We start from the raw sequence: 17,118 nt of genomic DNA, 5'->3' as shown, positions 1-17,118 counted from the left end.
TTTTTAAATCTCTTGAAGATCAGAGGAAAGCAGGGAAGGAAAAACTGGAAGATAGGGAGATAGAAATATTTAGATAAACAGTGACTGAGAGTTTAGAGGTGAATATGAGAAGCAAAGACCAAAAATGAAACTTTGGGGAGAGAGGAAGAAGTTTAAACAGGAAGTTCAGAAATGCCACCATGAATTTAATGATGACATATGATTGACTACCACTGTTATTTTGTTATTTTATTATTTGTCGATGCTTTCAAATTTTGGCCACTTTTGGACCTAAGATTATGATTAGACTAATTCTGTACATTCTACTCACAGAAGAAGAAAAAAAGGAGGAAGAAGCATAGAAAGTAGAATGGAAAGAAGGAGGAAAGTCACAGCAATACCTAAAACCAGGGTCTGCAATGTTTTCATTTTAAGAGCTGATCTTTATATTAGTGAGAAAACATACTTAAATATCACAAGTGGGTAAATTGTTGTTTTTAAATTTCATGACTTAAGCAATTTCCCATGTATTCTGTTTTTCTAAACATTCTGACTCCTCTTCACATAAAGGGTTCAAGAAATTTTTAAATACAGTTTTTAACGTGTTTCGATAGTGTCTTTGAACAGCTTTAACACCTGATCTACATCTCTCTGTAAAGGACTTTAAGATGATTTCTCTCACGATATTTTAAATAGTAGTTTATGATTTTAGGTAGATGTTCTGGTTTTCACTACAACTATTCTTTTTTGTTGTGTGTTCCCTGAAAGAAGATTATGAATTCCCACTCTTTCATCTACCTGGCAATTAAATTGGCCATAAAAGCTAATGCGATTCATCTAACTTTTGCGTGAAAAATATATTTTCAAGGAGTAAAGATTATAAAGATCTTTATGACTACTTCTTTTACTTTCAGGGAAAAAAAGGAAATATATTGCTCATTTCAAAAATTCAATTCAGGCTGGGCGCAGTGGCTCATGCCTGTAATCTTATGCCACTGTAGTCCAGCCTGAGTGACAGAGCAAGACTCTGTCAAAAAAAAAAAAAAAAAAATTCAATTCAGTAATTTTAGAAAATAAATTTCATGACAAATTAAAGAAAATAATTCACTCCTCTTTTTATTTTGACTAAAAAATGGAAAACCACTGACATTTGACTGCAATAATGATTTAAAAATTAAGCTGGACCAGGCACGGTGGCTCGTGAGTGTAATCCCAGCACTTTGGGAGGCCAAGGCGGGCAGATCATCTGAGGTTGGGAGTTCCAGACCAGCCTGACCAAAATAGAGAAACCCTGTATCTACTAAAATAACAAAAATTAGCCAGGCATGGTAACATATGCCTGTAATCCCAGCTACTCGGAAGGCTGAGGCAGGAGAATCTCTTGAATCTGGGAGGCAGAGGTTGTGGTGAGCTGAGATCACACCATTGCACTTCATCCTGGGCAACAAGAGTGAAACTCCATCTCAAAAAAAAAAAAAAAATTAATAAGCTGATTCCTGCCCAGAAAATGCTTCTTCCAATGTAGTTCTGGCTACAGTGTGGAATATCTGTCTCCTTTCGGTACACCTTGAATGATTTCGACTCTAAAAATCCAAGTTACACCCAAGATTCCATTATCCTGTGGTTACTCATTTAGACCACAGACATGTAGGACCTGTCTGAAAGAAATACAGGGATCAAGTGGAACTCAGCCAGTGAATCATCGCTATGATGTAGTGAAACCTTAGAAGAGACTGGAGGATGTATTGGTTGTTAGGAAAATGTAGGCTACCAGCAGAAAATGACATCCTCTATTAATAAGATCTAAGGTGCGACTCACATAATTGTCCTAATTTTTAAGATTGATGGGGAGCATGAAGCATTTCTTTAAAGTGTTGACAGGCCCCAATAAATGCATAAACTGCATAGGACTCATATGGTTTTAGAATGTGATTTTTAAAGAAGGTGGAGATCCCAGCTCACTGTATCATGTCTATGTGTATTTATGTATATATATGTCTGAATGTGTTTTATGGCTCTAGGAATTGTCTTTACAGAGAAGCTGAGCTGGACGAAGCAGACACCTTGATCTGAGTTAGCTAACTGACACGATGAAACTCTCAGGTATCTTTCTGCTCTTCTCTCTGGCTCTTTTCTGCTTTTTCTCAGGTAAGTTTTTTCTTAAAATTAATATCCCATATTTATACTGAACTGGATATGATGGGTGGTTTTTTTTATCATATTATAAAATCCTAATGATTTTGATGTAAAAGACCAATTCTGAGAGATTATCATAATGATGATAATGATTGCAATGACGACAATGATGACGGTAATAATTATAAAAATTACTGTGATTTGTTAAGCATATACTATATTTTAGGCATGTATTAAGGGATTTTAAGTATTGTCTCCAAGACTGAAAATAAGGTATTTGTGCCTCTGTTCTTCATATAAGAAACTGCGGAAGAGAGAAATTGAAAAAATTATCAGAAGACTTGCAACTAGTAGGTAGAATATGGAATTTGAATCAGATTTTCTTGGCATCACATTTGATGCTTGTTCCATAAACTAGACTGGAGGATGGATAATTGCATTAAATATTGGTTTTGCTTTCCAGAACAAAGGAATATTTTCCTCCCTTTAGTTATTATTAAAAAGAAATTCAAATAAGTAAAATTAAGACAATGGAGAAAATGAAAATGCAATGCAAAAATTTTTGAAAATATGTATTTGAACTTTAGAATGCAGAAATATATATGTTTGGGTGAACTAAATAATCTTCAAGAAGGAGAATATCCTTGGCTACTTTAGTGAGGTTCAAAGCACAATCATACTTGAAAGTCATGTTTCTCATGAGAGAACCATCTAAATGAGCAGGTCCATCATAAGCTATTTCTTTTCTTCCTTATTCTACTCTTTCATGTTGTAGTGGACAAAGCACATGCTAGTTTTTAGACCCAAGACCTAGTTTCATCTCTTCTATTAATGGCCTGTGTCACTTAAAGAAATATCATAATTCTCTGAGATATTGTCTCATTTGTGAAGTGCTAGAAATAAAACTAAGCCCTGGGACCTTCCATATCTTATGTAATATTTGCTGTGACAGTAGCACATGAATTTTACTACTATGTAAGATTTTAAATGGCTGCACTAGTAAAAAAAAAAAAATTCAATGAGATTTACCTAATAGAGAAGCCAATGTTCACTGTAGCTAGTCATAATTACATAAACAATACGCTGAGATACAAAAAAAAATGGATAAAGTACTTCTGTGATATTACAGAGTAAAATTGACGACTCAAGCTGAATAACCTTAATGAGTAGTTCAATCAATTTCTGAGATGGAAGAAAAATATAGATCTGACTATGTAAAGTTTAGTTGCAAAGATAGTCTCGGAGATCAATTGCTATTCCCTTTTCTTCTCTTTACAAAGATGAATTGATCTCTAACAGGATCCAGTTGACCAATACAATTTACCAAAGCACGGATGCTTCACAGATGTACAAAATAGTATTTGGGAGGCCATACTGCCTCCCAAATGTTGAAACAGAGTAAAGTGGATTTCAGTCTTGGCACTTACATTTTACAGCTTTGTGACCTTTCTGATCCTTATTTCACTCATATAGAAAATAAACATATAAAAGGACTATCTCTGTATGGAGAATTAAATGAGAAAAAGGCACATATAATGCTTAACATAGTGGATGAGGCATAGCACATGTTTAGCATATGTCTATTAACATTATTGCCATAATAAAGTTTAATAAAAAGAGTACTAAATTGGACTCCATCACTGTGAGTATTAATCCTGTTTTAGCGTTGCCATTTTCTACATATGAGACATTAGGTAAATCTCTCCTCTTCTGATGACAGATTTGTACAGTGGAAAATTGACTGAAAATTATAATAATAAATTGTCCCTAGCCATAAAAACCACTTAGAGTGTTTAAAAAATATAGATTGCCCAGGCACTCTCTGGTTTTATGTATAGAATTTTTATGTGATTGCCCTAAGAATTTGTAATTTTAATAATCACCCACATTACTAGTTATAAATCAATAAGATCGGTAATCACTGCTGAGAAAAATGAACCATACCTTCTTTCAAGTTAAAAAACAGCAACTTGGCAGGGAGTGGTGGCTCATGCCTGTAATTCCAGCATGTTGGGAGGCTGAGGCAGTGGATCACAAAGTCACGAGTTCGAGACCAGCCTGACCAATATGGTGAAACCCCGTCTCTACTAAAAATACAAAAATTATCCGGGCGTGGTGGCACATGCCTGCAATCCCACCTACTCAGGAGGCCGAGGCAGGAGAATTGCTTGACCCCAGGAGGCAGAGGTTGCGGTGAACTGAGCTCACACCATTGCACTCCAGCCTGGGCAACAGAGCCAGACTCCATCACAAAAAAGAAAAGAAAAGAAACTTGTTTTCTCCTTATCTTTATTATTAGAGATTGTGCTTTAAGAAATTTTCATTGGCCATCATTGGAGTTAGATTGCACTAATCCATACTCTCTCATTGCGGTGCCCCTGGGCTTAGACTTGAGAGTGACTGGGAAAGGAGTCCCATTGCAATGGCCACAGATCAAAATTAAGCAGCCCGTTCCAAGAATGGATTGAGAGTTTTTATTATTTCAGTATATTAAACCATGAAACTAACTAGTCACAATTTAAAATTACACATACAAATATTAAGAGGAAGGAAAAGGGAGAGAAACAAGACTATATATATGGGATCTTTTCTTATTTTAGGAATTTAGAGAGATGTAAAAGGAGAAATAAGTCTCAGGAAAGAATGAATTCTTTATTACTAGTTTACATTTGGGTCAAGACTTAAAAGCTGAGCAATTTCAAACTCAAAGAACAAACAAGTGTGATTTGTTTCCCAACTGCCTGTGGCAAAGGCTTTTGGGAGGAACTTCATGAAATGAACCTCGAAATGTCAAAGGTAGAGGATACTTTCCAATTCAACTCTCCAAAGTGAGACCAGAAGTGATAAGGTCATTTCCGTAGTAAATTAGTGACTGGGCCAGGACCATAACATGAATCTCCAGATCCTTAATCCATTTTTTTTTCTACCCCACCATAACCTCCACAATTGCTGCCTCCTCATGGTTCATGTCTTTACATGACCTCCTTAAGAAGTGAGCAGGAACAGAAAAATAAAACAACACACCATGACTTTTGAAAATGGCCAAGTACCAGGAGTAGATATTAGGAATTTCCTGAGGTTGTAAATTACATTTTTTTGCACATGAATTAATTACAGTGTTTGAATTTTGTGCTTTTTTTTCAGGTGTCTTCAGTCAAGGACGACAGGTCAGTGCCTATTTTTGTGTCCTCTTTTTACCTGGTGACTGGCTTGATCTTCACTGGCCAAAAAGAAATTTGTCTATGGGTAACAGTGCAAAAACAGTGAGCAAGCAAACCAAATGCAGACATCAGTAGAATTTATTAATTCTTTAAACTCTTTCCAGTTTAAAATAACCTAACCACACATTCTCATAATTTTTAAAAGAATAATAAATATAAATAAAAATAAGATATATCTGGGATAAAATTCATGCTCTCTCATTGATTTCACTGTGTGATCTTGGGCAAGTTACTCAATTTCTCTGAGCTGCAAGTTTCACAACTATTGAAAAGGGAAAATATTATTCACTTCATAGAATTGCAATTATATTTAAATTATGTAAACAATGTGAAAGTATTTGGCAAACCGTTAAAGGCTATTTGTGTATAAGTTATTGATTAAAAATCAACATTCTCTGAAGTTAGAATAAAGGCTATTATTTCTTTTTCAGAAATAGGAACTGAAAGTAGACAACAAATCAATTTATTGCTCTGTACTGAAAATACACAGGCTATTCATTCAAATTTTAATACTATTTGGTTTTAGTATTGGAATGACCACAAAGTATCTTCATCGTTGGGATTTTTCTGAATTAATTTACCAGTGTCTTTCTATCTTTTTCGTTTCAACTGTCAAATGCAATGTCAACGCAAATGCTATTTGTTCTGCTAATCCTGTTCCTTTGTCCATATTGAGCATTTCTACTTGGTCTTGGCACTAGTTCTAGTTTAGCCTTGGTTTGCCTTGTTGTACCTTTGATGTGACAATTTCTAGACAATACCGCTAACTGATTGGAGTTGGCAAAGCCATTGGAAATATTTTTCCAACCCTGATGTACTCACTGCATTATATAAGGCTGTTTGTTTTTTCAATTTTAGAATCTCAGAAATTAGGATGCATCTTACAAGTGATGATGCATTTGTGTGTGTGTGTGTGCGCGTGCATGCATGTGCACTTAGGTGTATGTCTGACATACGCACACATGTGTGTTTGCATTGTTGTATGAACTGTTTACCTTAAAGTTTAAATAAGCATGATAGTAGAGTCAATACTAAATGTGAAAGCAAACACATAAGAAAAGGGCATAAGATTCAGCCAACACACTTTATATCCCACTAGGTGGTAAAATATAGACCATTACTCATACAATTAAGAAATATGAAATTTAATCCTGGTTTCCCCAATCATACACAAGTTACTTCCATTCTTTGAACCTTGAGTTCTTAGATTTTTATGAGGGTTTTCTAAAGTTCATTTAAATTTTACTATTTACTGATTTTATGCTTAGATAGGCCAAAGGCTTATCGTTTGCTTGCTTTAGGATCACAGTGATTGCTTACTAAATATACAGATCCCCAGGCACCATGCAAGACATTGAATAATAATCAGAGATGTAAGGAGTTTGAGTCTGCAGTTTCAGTAATTATCCAGATGACATTTATACATTAAAAAACCTGACGCTGCGTTCCCAGAAAGCTGTGCGCGCTCCTCCCTTCCTCCGCGGTCTTCCGAGCAGTCGCGTGAACGGCTACCTGCAGCCTAGACATGGCGCTTCACGTTCCCAAGGCTCCGGGTTTTGCCCAGATGCTCAAGGAGGGAGCGAAAGTAAGAGCTGAAGGAAAGGAATGAGGTTATGTGGCTGAAGCTTACCAAAGAAAAGAAGAATGGTAAATTTCAGAGGAGGAGCTGTACAAGGGCCAGGACAGCACTTTTCAGGATTAGAAGAGGCTGTATATAGAAACATACAAGCTTGCAAGGAGCTTGCCCAAACTACTCGTACAGCGTATGGACCAAATGGAATGAACAAAATGGTTATCAACCACTTGGAGAAGTTGTTTGTGACAAATGATGCAGCGACTATTTTAAGAGAACTAGAAGTACAGCATCCTGCAGCAAAAATGATTGTAATGGCCTCTCATATGCAAGAACAAGAAGTTGGAGATGGCACAAACTTTGTTCTGGTATTTGCTGGAGCTCTTTTGGAATTAGCTGAAGAACTTCTGAGGATTGGCCTGTCAGTTTCAGAGGTCATAGAAGGTTATGAAATAGCCTGCAAAAAAGCCCATGAGATTCTTCCTAATTTGGTATGTTGTTCTGCAAAAAACCTTCGAGATGTTGATGAAGTCTCATCTCTACTTCGTACCTCCATAATGAGTAAACAATATGGTAATGAAGTATTTCTGGCCAAGCTTATTGCTCAAGCATGTGTATCTATTTTTCCTGATTCCGGCCATTTCAATGTTGATAACATCAGAGTTTGTAAAATTCTGGGCTCTGGTATCAGTTCCTCTTCAGTATTGCATGGCATGGTTTTTAAGAAGGAAACTGAAGGTGATGTAACATCTGTCAAAGATGCAAAAATAGCAGTGTACTCTTGTCCTTTCGACGGCATGATAACAGAAACTAAGGGAACAGTATTGATAAAGACTGCTGAAGAATTGATGAATTTTAGTAAGGGAGAAGAAAACCTCATGGATGCACAAGTCAAAGCTATTGCTGATACTGGTGCAAATGTCGTAGTAACAGGTGGCAAAGTGGCAGACATGGCTCTTCATTATGCAAACAAATACAATATCATGTTAGTGAGGCTAAACTCAAAATGGGATCTCCGAAGACTATGTAAAACAGTTGGTGCTACAGCTCTTCCTAGATTGACACCTCCTGTCCTTGAAGAAATGGGACACTGTGACAGTGTTTACCTCTCAGAAGTTGGAGATACTCAGGTGGTGGTTTTTAAGCATGAAAAGGAAGATGGTGCCATTTCTACCATAGTACTTCGAGGCTCTACAGACAATCTGATGGATGATATAGAAAGGGCAGTAGATGATGGTGTTAATACTTTCAAAGTTCTCACAAGGGATAAGCGTCTTGTACCCGGAGGTGGAGCAACAGAAATTGAGTTAGCCAAACAGATTACGTCATATGGAGAGACATGTCCTGGACTTGAACAGTATGCTATTAAGAAGTTCGCTGAGGCATTTGAAGCTATTCCCCGGGCACTGGCAGAAAACTCTGGAGTTAAGGCCAATGAAGTAATCTCTAAACTTTATGCAGTACATCAAGAAGGAAATAAAAACGTTGGATTAGATATTGAGGCTGAAGTACCTGCTGTAAAGGACATGTTGGAGGCTGGTATTCTAGATACTTACCTGGGAAAATACTGGGCTATCAAACTCGCCACTAATGCTGCAGTCACTGTACTTAGAGTGGATCAGATCATCATGGCAAAACCAGCTGGTGGGCCTAAGCCTCCAAGTGGGAAGAAAGACTGGGATGATGACCAAAATGATTGAAATTGGCATAATTTTTACTGTGAGTGAAAGCTGTATTTGTAGTAGTACTCTAGGAATCGCCTGATGTTTTCTTATTCTCCTTAAATTAAGAGGTGTTTTGTTTCTATTCTTGGCTGGATGTTATAATAAACATGTTGTTACTGTCAAAGCCTTATTGTCCACTGACCACTGTTATCTGCTCTAAATGACCATGTTCCTCCTCTCAACCGTGTTAATCACTTTAGCTGTGGGACTTAAATCACTTCAGTAAGTAAAGGCCTGCCTCCCATGTAAAAAAAAAAAAAAAAAAAAAAAAAAAAAAAAAAAAAAAAAAAAAAACCTGAGCATTTTTCTCTAGGTAAGAGGAGGCGAACTGTACTGGAAAGCATTGGCTCCGGAGTCAGATAATATAGATGAGTGGAGACTTAATTAATACTTATTTGTTGAGTATGTTGAAAAATGTTGCTTCACTTCTCATTGCCTTTGTTTCCACATCACTCAGATGAAGGTTTGAATTCAATGCTCTCTAAAACCCCTTCCTGCCCTGTCTGAATTGTTATCAACCAAGGCTTCTGTCTCCTGTTCACTCAAATATCAATGACAGGGAAGCTCCTACGCTTTTAGACGGTACCAAGGCTGCCATTTCTGTTTTGCATACCTGGAGGGAGGGTGGAAGTGTCAATGTCAGCAGAAGACACTGAAACTATCATTAGGAGCTTGCTTGCTCATTTCCCATCCAGCCAAGACAAAAGGAAGTAAGATTTCCTCCTACGCTCAAGTCATTCTTCTCATGCCAAGAATTCTCTTCCTGATGAGACATATGATGGGAAACTATAGCTTGCCATCTGAATTATGGACTTTAAAAAATATCACATTCATTTGAAAAGATTATTTGAGCTAGGCAAGATCATGTTGCCAGACTTTTGCAAATCATGTTCCAGTTAAATTTTCCCTGTAAATGTAAATGACTAATATGCTAACAACGCTTTAATTTGCCAGGGAGATGGATTACATAACACAGTAACAATAAGAGTAAAATAAAACTACTATTTATCATCACTGGCGTTTCATTAAGTAAATTGTTGTTTAGTATCAAAATGTTTAAAAGATATATTTTCAGAATAACATGAGTCCTTTGACTGAATACATTTTGCTTTTTGAATCACTTACTGTGTTGCCTTTAATATTTTTATATTTTCCTATCAGGCTCTGAATTTGGGACCTATACCTTTAAAGAGCTGTTTAGATGACTAGTCCAAATTGAAATGAACAGAACATGCCTTTTAAAAGCAATGACTGACAACCATTTTCTGTTACAATACTTTTCAGAATACTTAAGTTTATTTTTGCTTGTATTTTAAAATAAGAATTGGTGGGATTTTCATCCAATTGGTAAAACAATGTTCTGTGACTATAATGGGTTTGAAGTTTTTCATTTTTCCTAATTAGCTTGATTTTACTTAAAATATCTAAATACAATTTGGAAATGTTATCTAGTACCTATAACTTAATTACAAATTGAGAAACTAAAGCCTCCGAAACGAGGTCTAGTTGCCTTAAGTCTACCAACAGTAGTAAAGCTGTGAAGTCAACGCGTCGGGACTCCCCTGAGTCCATACGGAGCGAGCTTTCCATGGCCGCATAGTACCTTTAATCAGCAATAGAGAGACATTGTGTGGTGCATGTGAAAGAGCTTTGAGCAGTACAAGTTTTTAAGCAAATGTAAGGTAGTAATTCCTATTCTCACTTATTAAGCAATAATATGATAAGGACATTAGTTTCAAATAAGATAACATGTCCGCACACAGGAAGAATTTGAAATTAGGAGGAAAAGGAGGATGAGAGAATAAAACTCACTGTATTGGTTCAGACAAGCAATGTCGAGGACTGGTATAGGTAGTAAATTTGCAACTGGCAAACATAATGAGGTAAAGCAACACATAGAAGGTAACACAAGGGAAAATAAGTGGCAATGTTTCAATCTGAGGGAGGGTTGGAGAATTTGAAAAAATGCTGCTATCACGAAAAATGGAAAAAATGGATTACAAAATTAGTTTGGAAGGAAAGAGTTGTATTTTGCACATAAATGTCTTAAGTATAAATGACATTATTTTGTAAAAGGTATCATATCTATCTCTATAATAGATATAATATAATAGATAGATAGATAGCTATCCAACCATTGAAAGTTAGATTTTGAGATATTTATAAAAATCAGTTTAAAAAAAAAAAGTCTGGGATTATTCAGTGCCATATGGAAAAGTGTATGTCATTAGGAAGAGAAAACCAAGTGTATTAAACTATCTAGCAAATGACTACAATTAATACTCAGGAGGAAAAAAGTAAAAACAACAAGAAAGAGAAAAAACAGACAACCAGAGAACCAACATGCAATGAAAGTCTGGAAAGAGTTCCAAAAAGGCTGGAGTGATCAAGAGTAGCACATATCGTAAAGAAATCATGAAAGTTTTAAAACAACCAGTAGAGGTATTCTGTATTTTTGAGAGCAGTTTTAGTACAGTAGAAAGGGGAGGGAAATAAAGGTGAGGGGAAGCCAAGCTTGGCAGCAGTTAGGAAAACAGATATGGTAAAGAATGGAGATCATTTAACCACATAGGTAGTGTTTGTCGGTAATAGAAAGAAGAGATGTCATCCTCTATCCCAAATCCATGTTTGCATGATTGCAAATTTTCATTGGCTTTAAAATTTCCAGAAGCATTCTGCACCTTCTCCAACCCCTGGGGCCCACAGAGAGTGGTCCTCTCCTGCCCAGCCACCATGTTAAAATGTCTCACACACTGAATTTAGAGGGCTGTCTAAAATGAAATGAGGAAGTATTTGGGCAGAAGTTGCTATTTCTCTTCACCCAGCCAAAGGTAAGGACATAAGAGCTTTATTTAAAACACATCACTGAAAGTATTCATTGATAAATCTTGGACCACCAAAGCTGGAAAAGCCCCAGGATGCCATTTAATCTCATGGTGTTGACCATTTTGTATTAGTTACAGAGATCCTTTACAGCTACTGTAGCTAACATGGACCTGCAATAAGAAGGTTACTTTCTACACTCCTAATCCAGAACTATTTCAAATATTCTATCCTAACTCTCTACAGCTTTTATATGACCACATTTGATCCTTATAAAAACCTTGGGAATCTGAAAATAAGACATGAACAAGTGTTTTTTGCTTGTTGTTTTTTGGTTAAGAAAATTGAGGTGCAGGTATTGAAGTCCTTTGTTTAAGATAACACAGTCCATTGACTGAAAAAATGCTGTAATGTGTCCATTGGCAGAACAGGTTCTAAAATATGATTCTCAGCTTACTTCAGAGATCATCAAAGGCCACTAAAATTTATGAGTATGATTTGTATCTGTTCTATGTAAGTTTGTTCATATACCAGTTGATTGATTTTCTTTCATTTATTGAAATGCTTTGCTCTTCCTAGTCTTCTTCCAGGGGGCCGAGGAAGAAAATATTTGGGTATGGGGAGAAATATAGTGTCTAGAAACTCTGAAAGTGAATGCCTTTTTCAGGTTGCTCTTTCAAATTTACTTTCTAAAGGAAAAAAGAGACTGGATCACACATTAGATGCCTGATTGCCCAGGAAAAGTGTTTTAAGAAGGCATCTTTTTTTTATGTAAGAGACTTACTTGTTTCTGTTCTCCAGGGACTCTGGAAACACATATATTTTAATTGAGATGCCCCTTGCGCAGCTTCTAGATTGCCTGTGCTTGTCTCACTGTGACATTTATCATGCATTTTGTTGTAATTATCTATGTGCTTCTCTGCTTCCCTAATGCAGATAAGACACCGAGCTTATTGAGACAGTGTTCATAACTGATTTCTTTTTCTATGACCAGCACTCAGTACTGTCTTCCAGGTATTTGTTACCCATTGGGTGTTTGTGAAATAAAAAACAAAATCAGTGTTGATACTGTGGTTCACAGTATGTCTTGACACAAGCATAGAGTTGTAAATGTGTACATTAGGGACTTAAATTAAAAATTACATTGGCTTTTGAAAAAAAAAAAGGTACCCTATGACATATAATTTTGTCAAAATTTTCCAGCCTTTTTTCCATTTGGAGATCTAATGGCAAGATTACTATTTTACAAGTAGTATGAGAGGATGGAGTTATCTTTCAGGGCATAGGGAAAACCGGGGACCATGAGATGGGGCTCTAAGGAGGCTAGATATCTTCTATCTATCAAAATCTTGACAAGCATTATGCCACCCAATCTCAATAGTATAAGATGTCATATTTCAACTAATATGTGTATTTCATAGTCTCAAATACCTTAAACATCATATATGTGGTAGTATTTCTTTAAACTTAATCGTATGATTTTTTTGCTGTAAGTTTTCTATGCAAACCTTTGGAGAACTGTGTCAGCATGTAATGGTTTGCTGACATCTCAAATGAGCGAGTCTTCTTGCCAATGTTCATATATTTCCTTAATTAATTATTTTTACAATAAACGTTTCTGTGCATATTTAAGGTATACGACATAATGTTATGGTATATACAAAATAGTAAAGGGTTACTGTAATGAAGCAAAATTACATGTCAAACATCTCACAGTTTCTCATTTTAAAAATATGGCAAAGGAAGGTAAAATATACTTATTTAGCATGAATCCTAAATACAGTACAATTTAACCTATAGTCCTCATGTGGTACATTAAACCTAGTAAGCATTTTAACACAGCTTACATGCTCTGACTGTAAGTGTGGTCAAGGGTACATAGTGATGATTGGACTTTAATTTTCTCAGTGAGGATGTAATAGAAATCAATCATAGTAAATTGTTGGAATTTCTGAAACAGCAATTAGAAGAGATATATTCAAGCACTGGTAAGCCATTTTATTCTCCTGAAGATCAATATTTTCACCTATTAACTGGTTAATGTAATATCACTAAAAAATATACTTCTCAGGGTTATTGCTAGGCTCAACTGAGATAATCTGTATGAAAGTAGCTTGAATATTATGAAGCAATTGATAAACACAAGGCAGTATCACTTTAATGGAACTAGAATAGAGATAAAACAAGTTTCCTTTCTCCATGTTTAAATGTCACTTCATTCCACACCTATATTTGGAGGAGTTCAGCTTAACCTATTGCATACTGTCGTTACTCTTGAAATAATGGCTCAAATGTCATTTGCACACCAAATATGGACTCAATTGACATTGTGCTGAAGACGATCTTAAAACTCCAAACTACTTTTGAAAAACAACTATAGTTTAAAGGATATGTTAGTGGCACAGATGCTGCCATTCCTACTATGGAGCCCATAATAATTATTAATAAGTCATAACATGTGTTCTCAACGATAGTGCAATCTTAGAATCATTTTAAACACAGAAACTTAGGCAGCCATTACTAAATGATTGTAGTGAGCCCAAAAGTTCAAATTACACAGACTCAAAAACAGGTTGAGGTAATAAAAAATGTATGCATATATGTATATTAGAGATAGAGTCTTGCTATGTTGCCCAGGCTAGTCTCAGACTCCTAGCCTCAAGACATCCTCCTGACTCAGCCTTCCAAGTCACTAAAATTATAGATACATCTAATGTCTTTTTATCATCTTACCCTGTTTTAGTGTATCCATATATATATACTTTACAGATAGAGCATACACACAGACACACAGACACACACACACATATACACTTTAGAGACAGAGTATATATATATATATATATATATATATATATATATATATATGTATACACACTATAGGGATATACTTTATATATAAATATATATCCATATCTATATATATACTTTAGAGATATATTTTACGTATATGGATATATAAAGTATATATATGTAGGTATATAAAGTATATATACTTTTGAGATATACTTTATATATATCCATATATGTATCCTAAATATATATATATATTAGTTTATGTGTATATACATAAACACATTAGAATTTTGTTTTCAAGAGCTAATGGGTGGATATTGCATTCACAGGGAAAAGTAACGAGCATCAGGTGATGTCTGGTGCCCTCGTAAGTTTCATCCATGTTTTGATAGCAATATGGAAGGAGTGCTGTTGGAGCACATTAATATGATTGTTAAAAAGTCATTTCATGACCAAAACCCACTCCCAATTGGAGCAGTTTAATGTTGGAGCAAAAAGTTTTACCCATATGGCATTTGACAACATCATTAATTTACTCCTGAATAGAATCTCTATTCCTTGTAATGAGTTTCCTGTGACTAAAAGAAAATGTCTCAATTATATTTAATGTATTCTACTTAGGTACATTAAATACTTAAGTAGGTAAGTAGAATACATTAGTTAAGGAGAGCTATTTTATATTTCAGAATACTTTATGTCACAACTGTTTGTGTATGATTTTTAAATTTTGCTGTCTAAAGTTTCCGTTCTGAAGGACAGCCTCTTAGAATGCACTGATGTCAATGTCACTCTGCTTACTTTGGTAGTTTGACTGTGGTGAGTTCCAGGACCCCAAGATCTACTGCACTCGGGAATCTAACCCACACTGTGGCTCTGATGGCCAGACATATGGCAATAAATGTGCCTTCTGTAAGGCCGTGGTGTAAGTATTATATTAATCAGAGCTAACTCTTGCAAACACAAGCTTCCAGAATAAGACTAAAATGCTTTTCTGAGGTATTCTAGAAATACCTCCCCACAGAGACTGAAGAAATAAGCTTCAGGCAATTTGATTGAAAACAGATGGGTGAAAAACAACAAAAAAATTACATGCTAAATTATTGGAAAACATAATCACTTTACTTTGTTATTAATTTTGATTGTCTTAGAGAAGTTTTTAAAACTGCTCTAAGACATATAATGTATACATCTTATACATTATAATTTATTATATTTAATAATGTCGATACATTTTAATGTTTTCATTTATTTCTAATTAAAATTTGCAATATCAATACATCATGAACATATGTCTACACTTATATGTAACACATCGGACTAATTAATACCAAACTTTACTCAAGAGAAAGTCAGTGGTATAATATAATATTCGAATTAATAGATGCATATTACTGAGAGGGCTTGAATGTATTGCTTGCTATGAAACGTCAAATGCCTGAATATCTGTTCAACTTCTTACATCTTTTTTAGAAAAGAACTACAGTCTCTTTAACATTATTTCTCCTGTGACTTCTACCTTTTTCAATTGTGTACATATTTACTCTTGGAGAATGAGTAATTGGTACCAAAAAGTCTAAGACTTATCAAAACTCTGAGATTCGTTTATGATTCATACTTTCCACACCTAAGCCAGATGTCACCTCTGAGTGCATTTAATTAACATCTTATGAATCATAGACATGGAATTTATAGAATCCAATAATTAAATTGACTGTTAAACCTGTTTCCAAAGTCTGTGGTGAATTCTTGCGATATTGCACTGAGTATATATTTGTCTTTCTTTTTTATAGGAAAAGTGGTGGGAAGATTAGCCTAAAGCATCCTGGAAAATGCTGAGTTAGAGCCAATGTTGCCTGGTGACTTGCCAGCTCTTGTGGCCTTCTTTTCTCACTTCTGCTTATACTTTTTCTGGTGGATCCCTTTAATTCATAAAGACATCCCTACTCTGCCTGGGTCTTGAGGAGTTCAATGCACGTCTATTTCTCTTGATTCACTTGCCAATAAAGTAAATTCTGCAAAAGCATTTACTGTGTTCTTACTTTGAGATCAAGAAAATATATACATACAATGTAGAATAATTGACCTGGGATAAGCTTGGATCAGGAAACCTATTTTCCTGATCTAGGTTAATCATCCAGTCACTGTGAGATCTTGGGAAAATCCCTTTCTTTCTTTTATTCTTAGAATTTGCATGTTTATAATGAAGGATTTTGGCTACATGACCGTATGTTACACTTAAAGTTACTTTAAAAATCTATCATTTATTAGATCACATATTTATTCTTTCCAATTTCAGAAAAAAACATTTTATATAAAAGTAAAAGCATTTGCTCTCTACAGACTGTAGTTCCTTTAATGCATCTGGAATGGAAAATTTGGATTATATAATATCAAAAAATATGTAGTATTTGGTTTTTTATAATAGCGGTATAAGGCTTACCAGACAGAAGTAACAAAATATACAACAAATGGTAAATATTCAGTAAAATCAGTCACTTGCCAATAAACACCTCCAGTTAAAAGAAGACTGAAGGTTAAAGCACAGCTCTGCTGTTAACAAGTTCAACCTCTATGTGGCTGCCTCAACCCTATGAAGATCCGCAGTTTGACACATATATATCTCATTCTGAACATTCATGTAGAAGTATTGAGAACTCTTTCTTTGAGTATTTTCGTGTAGTAAAGCCTGCTTTCATAAATAACACCTTACTGGGGAAACTCAGACAGAATACATCTCTAGCTGCAATGCCCAGCAACAAACATTGGTGGGACCTACTCTGGTAGATAGACTCTGTTCTAGGTGCCTGGGATACAGTGTGGATGGGAGTGAGAAGGGCCAATGACCCTTCAAAACTTAATGCGGCTT

At 35.3% G+C, this 17,118-nt stretch overlaps 2 protein-coding genes across 2 annotated transcripts; both read left to right on the top strand.

Moving 5' to 3' along the window:
• The first annotated feature begins 2,011 nt into the window (after positions 1-2,011).
• SPINK6 (serine peptidase inhibitor Kazal type 6) lies at positions 2,012-16,275 on the top strand. Its single transcript, XM_003933989.3, has 4 exons — positions 2,012-2,127; positions 5,260-5,282; positions 15,059-15,174; positions 16,043-16,275. The coding sequence occupies exons 1-4, from the start codon at positions 2,070-2,072 to the stop codon at positions 16,086-16,088; spliced, it is 243 nt and encodes an 80-aa protein (XP_003934038.1). The 5' UTR covers positions 2,012-2,069; the 3' UTR covers positions 16,089-16,275.
• On the top strand, positions 6,791-8,757 carry LOC120360168 (T-complex protein 1 subunit theta). The gene is made up of 2 exons (XM_039460188.2): positions 6,791-6,921; positions 7,023-8,757. The coding sequence occupies exons 1-2, from the start codon at positions 6,862-6,864 to the stop codon at positions 8,607-8,609; spliced, it is 1,647 nt and encodes a 548-aa protein (XP_039316122.1). The 5' UTR covers positions 6,791-6,861; the 3' UTR covers positions 8,610-8,757.
• Positions 16,276-17,118: the final 843 nt, after the last annotated feature.

This window comes from Saimiri boliviensis, chromosome 1, assembly GCF_048565385.1.
Source record: "Saimiri boliviensis isolate mSaiBol1 chromosome 1, mSaiBol1.pri, whole genome shotgun sequence".
In the NCBI taxonomy this organism is placed as follows: domain Eukaryota; kingdom Metazoa; phylum Chordata; class Mammalia; order Primates; family Cebidae; genus Saimiri; species Saimiri boliviensis.
This window is presented reverse-complemented; position numbering and strand designations above follow the sequence as displayed.